This window comes from Delphinapterus leucas, chromosome 4 (assembly GCF_059928025.1).
Source record: "Delphinapterus leucas isolate spDelLeu-1000000601 "Yukka" chromosome 4, BTC_Dleu_Yukka2, whole genome shotgun sequence".
In the NCBI taxonomy this organism is placed as follows: domain Eukaryota; kingdom Metazoa; phylum Chordata; class Mammalia; order Artiodactyla; family Monodontidae; genus Delphinapterus; species Delphinapterus leucas.
This window is the reverse complement of record NC_143132.1, coordinates 3,545,162-3,557,020: the sequence shown is the minus strand read 5'-3', so window position 1 is coordinate 3,557,020 and position 11,859 is coordinate 3,545,162. Positions and strand designations below refer to the sequence as shown.

At 47.0% G+C, this 11,859-nt stretch overlaps 1 protein-coding gene across 1 annotated transcript; it reads right to left on the bottom strand.

The window, feature by feature from the left end:
* Positions 1-605: 605 nt before the first annotated feature.
* Positions 606-2,762, bottom strand: TFF2 (trefoil factor 2). The gene is made up of 3 exons (XM_030760856.2): positions 2,678-2,762; positions 1,857-2,006; positions 606-940 (listed from the first exon to the last, which is right to left on the bottom strand). The coding sequence occupies exons 1-3, from the start codon at positions 2,760-2,762 to the stop codon at positions 726-728; spliced, it is 450 nt and encodes a 149-aa protein (XP_030616716.2). The 3' UTR covers positions 606-725.
* Between the last annotated feature and the right edge of the window lie 9,097 nt (positions 2,763-11,859).

Below are 11,859 nucleotides of genomic sequence, written 5' to 3'. Positions count from 1 at the left end.
TCCCTGCTGGAGAAGGAGCTGCCTGCGGGGCACAGTCCCCTGGGGCCAGATGCCCTCTGGGAGTCCATTCTCCCCAGGTAACTGGTAATTTTCCAGGTAGACACTTAGGTCACACAAAAAAATCACTTGGAAATTTCTGAAAGTAAAGGCCATGCTCTTTAGAGCACACTGATGTTCTCAAAATGGGAAGAGGCATCCTTCAAGGATCAGTGCATTCTTCCCATCTTTTGGAATACCCGGTCTTTCCTTGATCTTATCAAACTCAGTGTCAGGGACACACTGTAACTGAGGGGTGGCGGGGGAGGGGAGATGGGCTCTCTTGGGACTGGCGCTGGGGCAGGACCTGTCACTCGTGGTCACGGGAGAGAACTGTGGGGTCCACGAGAGAAGAGACCACATCTGCTTCACTCTGGGTCCCTCTCACTATGCCCAGCACAGCACGTGGCATTCAAAGCACCCAAAATAGTGATACCACCCCACTGTGCTGGGACCTGGGGGTGCGGCTGAGAAAGGGATGCTTTCTGCAACCATCCGAAAGCCACAGTGGGAAGGCTGGAGGGCTTAACTTATTAAAAAGAAGCTGTCGTTGTTGAGAACATTCTGGGATTGCCTTTTGAGCTGGTTCACAATAAAGGTGGCTTCCTACACGAGGACACTTTTTCCTGAACTGGTCACCCACTGGGTCCAGGGGCCTGGCCGGGATGGCATCAGGCATCCTGCCCAGCCTAGGACCTCCCCTGCCCCAGCTCCCACTGCCCTCGAGAACCATCCTTGTCCAGGAACTGGACGTTACCTTGCACGGAGAGCGGGAAGAAGCACCAGGGCACTTGGGGGATGGTGTCGGAGAAGCAGCACTTCCTAGAGGCGCACTCCTCGGGGCTGATGCCTGGGTAGCCGCAGTTCTTGCGCGCCGAGACCTCCATGACACACTCCTCCAACTCTGCCGCGTGCCACCGGATTTGGGGACGACAAGGGGACTCAGTTAGGCCAGCTAGCTAACCAGACACGTCCATTCCATCCTCCCAGGGGGGTGCCGCTGGGCTCACAGGCTCGGGGTAGCATGAGGGGCTTCTGAGACTGTCACCCCTGGGCTAAGAGTGGGCGCCAGCAGGTGGGCACCCCTTCCTCCTGATGCCAAAAGTCAGAATGTCTGGAGGGAAAATCATCTCACCTCCCTGGACTTGACATTGCTCTGTAAAGCGGGGTGGTCCACCGTACCTCCTGTGGGGACCCTTTAAGGATGTAAAGCATTAGACCAAAGAATTGAAACCCAGCGGTGCTTCCACTACCGGGAGAGGCCTGGCTACAACCAACCAACAGCCAACCATCGGGCCTGTTTCCCCCGGAACCCGGGAGCCTCTGACCGGCAGCCTCGGGGGCTGTGGACGGGAGGCCAGGGTGTTCAGTTCTACACACACGGATCAGCTTCGCACACAGACTTTTTTGTGTGCACGCTTTGGAGTCGGAGACTTTCTAAATTGATAATATGCACAGGCACAAAACTCACTCTCAAAAGGTAACTCAAGAAGACTTAAGTGAATTTCTTAACATTTGGGGTCTGTTTGCAGCTATGCTAATAATGCCCTGATTTTAATGCCTCATGCCCCTTAGAAGCTTCTTCAGGAGCCACAGCGAAGAGGGGCCTCAGAATTGTTTTTTTTCAAATACTGTAAAACGTATTCCAACAAGGCTCCCCAAAATGGCAAACGGCTGGCCCTTGGGGTCCAGTGTGGACATGGGGGGGGCACATTTTCCCTTCCCTGGAGCTGGCCCAGGTGGTGTTGGAGCCCTAAGAAGCCAGGTCACAGAAGCCCACCCGGGGCACAGGAGGAGGTCCCAGCTCTCCTGGACGTTACCTTCCTTGGGGAGGGGCTTGAAACACCAGGGGACCCCGGGGATGCTGGAGTCGAAGCAGCAGCTGGCGGAGAAGCACTGGTCCCTGGAGATGCCCGGGAAGCCGCAGTTCAACCTGTTCTTGGTGCTCACGCGTGAGCATTGGCAGGGATCTGCGGAGAGGCCCTGGCTCAGCCAGCCCCCCACACCTGCCCCCAGCCCCCGGGCACATCCGGGACCCCCCAGCAGTGCCACTCCCACCCTGGGAAAGGCCGTCTTATCTTGGTCGTATTTGAACCAGCCAGTGTCCTTCAGAGGAACTGACAGGGCTTAGCTGAAAGGGTTTTCTTAGTTTAAAAATAAAACCTTCTGGCAAGAGGGTGGACAGATGCACTCAGGCCCAGATCGGGATGAAAGTGGGCAAGGCCGGACCCCTAGGAGCCCTTAGTGGGCCTCCCACCCAGCCTCTCCTGGAGCCCCCGCCCACCTGAGCCTGAGGCCATCCTACTGATCCTGAAGGGGGCCCTCCTGGGAGGTCTCACCCCCCTCCAATGCCCCCCTACTGCCCTTCCTGAGTGGCGGGGAAGCGGGGGGATGCACACAGGAGCTGGCTGTGTGGCTAGCGTCCCAAACCTCAGGACACCTTCCCACCTGCTTCCCTTCTCAAGTTAACTCATCACCTGCATTTTCTCTTTGAGGGAAACTAACAGGAACAGAGACACCCCGAGGGGCAGAAAACAAGGACCTCTCATGCCCTCCCTGCGCTCGGGGCACTAGAGGCCTCCCCAGGCTCGCTGGTCCGAATGGTCCCCACGGCCCCTCGAGGACCTGAGCCCTCGCTTACCAGGTTTCTGGGCCCCCCCCAGGGCACAGAGCCCTAGCAGAAGGAGCGCAGCCAGGAGCCGGGTGCAGCGGGCTCCCATGCCCATGCTCAGCTGCATCCCAGGGACGCTGGAAGAGTGCACGCTCCCCACTGCGGGGGGTTGTTTTATAAGCTTCTCTCTGTTTGCTCAGTAAGCAAGATAACCCCCTCTCTCCCCATGGCACTGACACTTTGGAACCTTTGTTAGGAAAAGGAGCTGAGGTAGCTTGGCTGAAGTGCCAAGTGGCGACAGAGCAGGCCTCCGGGCTCCCGGAGCACAGCCAGGCTTCCCCCGACCCAGGCAGGGAGCCAGGTCATGCCAGGATGCCAACATGGAAGATGGGCCACGTGCACGTGTGGCGCTGGGTACTCACAGGGTCCCACCCAGGAAGGGAGAAGTCATGTATTTCTCCTGATAAAGTACTTGGCTACCACAGGAATTTTAAAATATTGGGCCCAAGGCTACTGGGGGAAATGACCAGGCCAGCCGTGGACAGAGAGAAGACCCCTCCTCCAGGAATGGGAGGGTCTCCGAGGAAGGCAGGAGACCCTCCTTCAGGGCTGCAGACCCCTCTCTCAGCCCCTGTCTGTATCTCCTTGTCTCTGTTTTGGGGAGGGGGCTGCTCTTCGTGGAGATGAAGCTGTCCGGGCATACGGAATGGCCCCAGATGAGTGTAGAAGTAACAAGTTCGTTTTAGCAAAGCCTGAAGTGTGTCATGTTTTTCTTCCATGGGAACTGTCTGTGTTGCCTAAAAGATGGCACCTGTAAGCCAGCCTATGCCCAGGATAAGATGCTCCGGGGAAAAGACCCTGTGGATGGGACCCAAAGAGAGAAAAGAAAAGTGGAGATGAGACACACAACACACGAAGGGGAATGTGGAGGAAAGAGAGGATCGTAAACTCCCTACTCTGGGGGACTTCCAGGAGCCACCAATCTGTCCAGCACGGCTTGAGCAGCCAGGAACCCAGAGATGCATGGAATCGGAAACCCTGGGTCCTCAGAGTCTGGGGAGCTCAGGGCTTCTGCCAGATCCAGCTCCAGCCGCCCCAGACCTGCCTATTCCCCCACTGAGCAACCACCATGACTCTATCTTTGCAAACCTTGAGAAAGTCACCTTTCCACACTGCGTCCCTGTCACTCTTAGTCACCACCAGGACATAGGGCCCCAAGTCCTCCCTCTTCCCCCAGATTCTCACCTCCACTTTCCTCTTGCTTCCTCCCCCTTGGCCCGACTTCCCACTGCGCCCTCCTGGCCCTTCCGGGATTCCCACCAAAACCGCCTGATCCATGCCAAAGAGACGGCTTATCAGCCCCTTGGTCTCTGACCTGCTCTGGCCCTAACGGAAGCCTGCATCTTCCCTGCGATGTTCCTCTTGCATGCATCTCAGGTGGAGGTGCTCAGGCCCCCATCCAGGGCACCATCCGCCCACATGGTATTTTAGTGCTTTTAGAAAAAGGCACATTTTCTTCAAGACAATTTACTTCCACTGTGGGGAAGTCATTACGTTAGATACAGTGTCTACAGTATGAGTGGCACCCACCTGAACGTGGAGCTCTGTGCACGGCACAACCTCTAAGCTGCGTTGGGCTCAGGCTGGGGGTTGGACATTGACCTTGAGCCCCAGTGTCACCATGCTCCTAGGAATCGCAGCTGTGACTGTACCACCTTCAAGGCTCCTGCCCCACCGTCATCAGCTGGCTGTCACCCTGCTCCTCGTTAAGGGTTTGGCACCGCGCTCGCTGTGTCCCTTGTCACAGCAAGATGTGTGACATCCTGGGTGGGTTCAGCACTCCAGGGACATCTCACCCAAAGCCACAGGAGCTCAGGTTTTTATTTCCTCCTCACCTCTGGGAACTTCCATCCCTCCTCCACTCTGCCACCCCTCCCATGGCCACACTCAGAACCCGTACTCCACCTCTGAAAGAGGACATGCAAATGTCCTTTCTGTTCAGGATGTCTAAGCTTCTACTGCTTCCTCGTTACTCCTAAACCCTCCAGTCCCTTAACCCCTCGGCTTCCCCTCTGAGCACTGTACCGTCTGCATCTCCCCCTCCCCTCCTTCTCCAGCCTGGTTCCCGCGGTCCCCACTCCACCTGCTCCCCCCCTGTCTTATCACCCCCAGGAGTACCCATCTGTTGACCATCTCCAGGCCCTCCCACCCCACCTGCTGCGCTAGCTGGTGCTGCCACAGGAGCGCTCAGTCTCAGACCCATCCCACGCCTAGTGGGATTGCAATTCTTCTTTGTAGTGATGTTACCTATCAGTTCTCACAGGAAACAGAAGCCAAATGTGGGGTCCCTTAGAGGTCACCCATGTCAGTCTACTTCTGATTATTATGGAGGTACTGGTACCAGACTCTTCCTCCTGCCATAAGTAACTCTAAACTTATGTGGAATAACCATTTACAAATGCTGAGCAACAGGCTGTGTGGGACAGAAAGGGAAGTAGTGTGGGGAGGCCCAAGGTCACCTGGTTTTCTGTCTAGAAACACAGTCTGGCCACAGAGCATCAGAGGCTCATTGGGCTGAGGGACAGAGGGTGGAATCAGAGGCCACGGGGTGATGGGTTTCCAGGGTGGGGGCCGGAGGAGAGGGACACCTTAAACAGGGCTGGGGACTCCCTGGGGTTTAGTCAGATGCTAAGCCGCCACACACACAAGGCCAGGAAGAAACAGCTCCCAGGAAGGAACACACACCAAGGAGACGGGGCTGTCAGCAGCCTGATTCACATGAGTTCTGACAAGCCACAGGGGAAGGCTTGTTGGCTGTCCAAGCACTGAGTAGGGACATAGAATGACCACGCCATGTCTTAGTCAGCTTGGGTGGCCATAACGAAATACCACAGGGAGATGGGTTAAACAACCAACATTGGTTTCTCACAGTTCTGGTAGCTGGAAATTCATTATCAGGGTGGCTGCAGGGTAGGGTTCTGGTGAGGGCTCTCTTCCTGGCTTGCAGATGGTGGCCTTCTCAATGTGTGCTCACCTGGTGGAGAAAGGGTAAGTTCCCTGCTGTCTCTTTCTATAAGACCACTAACCCCATCATGGGGGATCCATCCTCATGACCTTTTCCAACCCTAATTACCTCCCAAAGTCCCTACCTCCTAATAGCATCACATTGGGGGGTATGGCTTCCACATATGAATGTGAGGGGGGCACAAACATTCAGTCCATAACATGCCATAAGAGTAGGCTTGATCTTGTTCTAGAGTAAAGCCACTTTATACCCCTTCTAACAAAACTTTAAAACAAGTCCTAAAAGATCAAGTTAATCTGTAAGTAAAGTGACTGCCTAACAGAACGAAACTCAGCATTTTGTTAAGGAAGTCAACAAAATCCAGACACATGACATAGCATTCATAATGTTCAACACAAACTCAAAACTTACTAGGTGTGTGAAGAAGCAGGACCTTAAGCACTGGAAATAACAGAGAATAGAATCAGACCAGATACTGCATTAAAATGTTCAACTACTTAAAGAGAAATATAAGAAGGGAACACATTTTAAAATCTGCACAGAGAAATGGAAACTAAAAATGAACCAGGTGGAAATTCTAGGCATGAAAACTACAATATCTGAAATGAAAAATTCTAATTAGATTAGATACTTTAGAAGAAATGGCTGATTTATTTGAAGTCACTGCAGTACAAGCTCTCCAAACTGGGGCATAGAGAGAAAGAGGACTGAAATAAAAAGGAACAGAACCTCAGTGGCCCGTGAGACAGTGTCAGCAGACTAACATACATGTAATTAGTGTACCAGTAGGAGGGGAAGAAAATATTGGGGCAAGAAAAAGGATTTGAAAAAATAATGGCCAAATTTTTTGTAAATTTGCTGACAAATATAAACTCATATATCCTAGAAGCTCAGTGAATACCAAGCAAGATAAAGAAAACCACATAAAGGCACAGCATGATCAAATTGTTGAAAATCAGTAATTTTAAAATGTTTTTACAGCAACTGGCAGAAAGACACACTGAATTACAAAGGAGCATATTAAGAATGACAAGTGAGTCGGAGGCTGGCTCAAGATGGCGGAGTAGAAGGAAGTGCTCTCACTCCCTTTTGCAAGAACACTGGAATCACTGCTAATCACTGCTAAACAATCATTGACAGGAAAACACTGGAACTCACCAAAAATATACCCCCCATCCAAAGACAGATGAGAAGCCACAATGAGATTGTAGGAGGGGCGCAATCACCATAAAATCAAATCCCATAACTGCTGGGAGGGTGACTCACAAACTGGAGAACACTTATACCACAGAAGTCACCCCACTGGAGTGAAGGTTCTGAGTCCCACGTCAGGCTTCCCAACCTGCGGGTCTGGCAACGGGAGGAGGAATTCCTAGAGAACCAGACTCTGAAGGCTAGCAGGATTTGATTGCAGGACATCGACAGGACTGGGGGAGACAGAGACTCCGCTCTTGGAGGGCACACACAAAGTACTGTGTGCATCGGGACCCGGGGGAAGGAGCAGTGACCCCATAGGAGACTGAACCAGACCTACCTGCTAGTGTTGGAGGGTTGCCTGCAGAGGCGGGGAGTGGCTCTGTCTCACCGTGAGGACAAGGACAAGGACACTGGCAGCAGAAGTTCTGGGAAGTTGGTTACTCCTTGGTGTAAGCCCTCCCAGAGTCTGTCATTAGCCCCACCAAAGAGCCCAGGAAGACTCCAGTGTTCGGTCACCTCAGGCCAAACAACCAACAAGGAGGGGTCCCAGCCCCACCCATCAGCAAACAAGCAGGTTAAAGTTTTACTGAGCTCTGCCCACCAGAGCAACACCCAGCTCTACCCACCACCAGTCCCTCCCATCAGGAAATTTACACAAGCCTCTTAGATAGCCTCATCCACCAGAGGGCAGACAGCAGAAGCAAGAAGAACTACAATCCTGCAGCCTATGGAACAAAAACCACATTCACAGAAAGATAGACAAGACGAAAAGGCAGAGGGCTATGTACCAGATGAAGGAACAAGATAAAACCCCAGAAAAACAACTAAACGAAGTGAAGATAGGCAACCTTCCAGAAAAAGAATTCAGAATAATGATAGTGAAGATGATCCAGGACCTCGGAAAATGAATAGAGGCAAAGATTGAGAAGATGCAAGAAATTATCAACAAAGAACTAGAAGAATTAAAGAACAAACAAACAGAGATGAACAGTACAATAACTGAAATGAAAACTACACTAGAAGGAATCAATAGCAGAATAACTGAGGCAGAAGAACGGATAAGTGACCTGGAAGACAGAATGGTGGAATTCACTGCTGCGGAACAGAATAAAGAAAAAAGAATGAAAAGAAATGAAGACAGCCTAAGAGACCTCTGGGACAACATTAAATGCAACAACATTCGCATTATAGGGGTCCCAGAAGGAGAAGAGAGAGAGAAAGGACCCGAGAAAATATTTGAAGAGATTATAGCTGAAAACTTCCCTAACATGGGAAAGGAAATAGCCACCCAAGTCCAGGAAGCACAGTGAGTCCCATACAGGATAAACCCAAGGAGAAACATGCCAAGACACATAGTAATCAAATTGGTAAAAATTAAAAACAAAGAAAAATTGTAGAACGCATCAAGGGGAAAATGACAAATAATGTACAAATGAACTCCCATAAGGTTAACAGCTGATTTCTCAGCAGAAACTCTACAAGCCAGAAGGGAGTGGCATGATATACTTAAAGTGATGAAATGGAAGAACCTACAACCAAGATTACTCTACCTGACAAGGATCTCATTCAGATTCGATGGAGAAATCAAAAGCTTTACAGACAAGCAAAAGCTAAGAGAATTCAGCACCACCAAACCAGCTCTACAACAAATGCTAAAGGAACTTCTGTAAGTGGGAAACACAAGAGAAGAAAAGGACCTACAAAAACAAACCCAAAACAATTAAGAAAATGGTCATAGGAACACACATATCGATAATTACCTTAAACGTGAATGGATTAAATGCTCCAACCAAAAGACATAGACTGGCTGAATGGTTACAAAAACAAGATCCATATATATGCTGTCTAAAAGAGACCCACTTCAGACCTAGGGACACATACAGACTGAAAGTGAAGGGATGGAAAAAGATATTCCATGCAAATGGAAATCAAAAGAAAGCTGGAGTAGCAATTCTCATATCAGATAAAATAGACTTTAAAATAAAGAATGTGACAAGAGACAAGGACGGACACTAAATAATGATCAAGGGATCAATCCAAGAAGAAGATATAACAATTATATATGCACCCAACGTAGGAGCGCCTCAATACATAAGGCAACTGCTAACAGCTATAAAAGAGGAAATCAACAGTAACACAATAATAGTGGGGGACTTTAACACCTCCCTGACACCAATGGACAGAACAGCCAAACAGAAAATTAATAAGGAAACACAAGCTTTAAATGACACTCTAGACCAGATAGACTTAATTGATATCTATATGACATTCCATCCAAAACCAGCATATTACACTTTCTTCTCAAGTGCGCACGGAACATTCTCCAGGATAGATCACATCTTGGGTCACAAATCAAGCCTCAGTAAATTTAAGAAAATTGCAATCATATCAAGCATCTTTTCTGACCACAACGCTTTGAGATTAGAAATCAATAACAGGGAAAAAATGTAAAAAACACAAACACATGGAGGTTAAACAATACGTTACTAAATAACAAAGAGATCACTGAAGAAACCAAAGAGGAAATAAAAATATACCTAGAAACAAATGATAATGAAAACCAGACAATCCAAAACCTATGCAATGTGGCAAAACAGTTCTAAGAGGGAAGTTTATAGCTATACAAGCATACCTCAAGAAACAAGAAAAATCTCAAATAAACAATCTAACCTTACACCTAAAGGAACTAGAGAAAGAAGAACAAACAAAACCCAAAGTTAGCAGAAGGAAAGAAATCATAAAGATCAGAACAGAGATAAATGAAATAGAAACAAAGAAAACAATAGCAAAGATCAATACAACTAAAAGCTGGTTCTTTGAGAAGATAAACAACATTGATAAACCATTAGCCAGACTCATCAAGAAAAAGAGGGAGAGGACTCAAATCAATAAAATTAGAAATGAAAAAGGAGAAGTAACAACAGACACTGCAGAAATACAAAGGATCATGAGAGATTACTACAAGCAACTCTATGCCAATAAAATGGACAACCTGGAATAAATGGACAAAGCCTTCCAAGAATGAACGAGGAAGAAATAGAAAACATGAACAGACCAATCACAAGCACTGAAATTGAAACTGTGATTTAAAATCTTCCAGAAAACAAACAAACAAACAAAATCTTCCAAAAAACAAAATTCCAGAACCTGATGGCTTCTCAGGTGAATTCTATCAAACATTTAGAGAAGAGCTAACACCCATCCTTCTCAAAGTCTTCCAAAAAATTGCAGAGGAAGGAACCCTCCCAAACTCATTCTATGACACCACCATCACCCTGATACCAGAACCAAAGATACTACAAAAAAAAAATTACAGACCAGTATCATTGATGAATATAGATGTAAAAATCCTCAACAAAATACTAGCAAACAGAATCCAGCAACACATTAAAAGCATCATACACCGTGATCAAGTGGGATTTATCCCATATATGCAAGGAATCTTCAGTATATGCAAATCAATCAATGTGATACACCATATTAACAAATTGAAGAATAAAAACCATACGATCATCTCAATAGATGCAGAAAAAGCTTTTGACAAAATTCAACACTCATTTATGATAAAACCTCTCCAGAAAGTAGACATATAGGGAATTTACCTCAACATAATAAAGGCCATATATGACCAACCCACAGCAAACATCATTCTCAATGGTGAAAAACTGAAACCATTTCCACCAAGATCAGGAACAAGACAAGCATGTCCACTCTTGCCGCTATTATTCAACATAGTTTTGGAAGTCCTAGCCACGGCAATCAGAGAAGAAAAAGAAATAAAAGGAATACAAACTGTAAAAGAAAAATTAAAACTGTTACTGTTTGCAGATGACATGATACTATACATAGAGAATCCTAAAGATGCCACCAGAAAACTACTAGAGCTAATCGATGAATTTGGTAAAGTTGCAGGATACAAAATACACAGAAATCACTTGCATTCCTATACAGTAATGATGAAAAATCTGAAAGAGAAATTAAGGAAACACTCCCATTTACCATTGCAACAAAAAGAATAAAATACCTAGGAATAAACCTCCCTAGGGAGACAAAAGACCTGTATGCAGAAAATTATAAGACACTGATGAAAGAAATTAAAGATGATACCAACAGATGGAGAGATATACCATGTTCTTGGATTGGAAGAATCAACATTGTGAAAATGACTATACTACCCAAAGCAATCTACAGATTCAATGCAATCCCTATCAAACTACTAGTGGCATTTTTCACAGAACTAGAGCAAAAAATCTTAAAATTTGTATGGAGATACAAAAGACCCCGAATATCCAAAGTGGTCTTGAAGGAAAAACACAGAGGTGGAGGAATCAGACTCCCTGACTTCAGACTATACTACAAAGCGACAGTAATCAAGACAATATGGTACTGGCACAAAAACAGAAATACAGATCAATGGAACAGGATAGAAAGCCCAGAGATAAACCCACAAACCTATGGTCAACTAATCTATGACAAAGGAGGCAAGGATATACAATGGAGAAAAGACAGTCTCTTCAGTAAGTGGTGCTGGGAAAACTGGACAGCTACATGTAAAAGAATGAAATTAGAACACTCCCTAACACCCTACACAAAAATAAACTCAAAATGGATTAAAGACCTAGATGTAAGGCCAGACACTATAAAACTCTTAGAGGAAAACATAGGATGAACACTCTTTGACATAAATCACAGCAAGATCTTTTTTGATCCACCTCCTAGAGTAATGGAAATAAAAACAAAAATAAACGAATGGGACCTAATGAAACTTAAAAACTGTTGCACTGCAAAGGAAACCATAAACAAGATGAAAAACCCACCCTCAGAATGGGAGAAAATATTTGCAAACGAATCAACGGACAAAGGATTAATCTCCAAAATATATAAATAGCTCGTGCAGCTCAATATTAAAAAAACAAACAACCCAATCCAAAAATGGGCAGAAGACCTAAGTAGACATTTCTCCAAAGAAAACATACAGATGGTCAAAAAG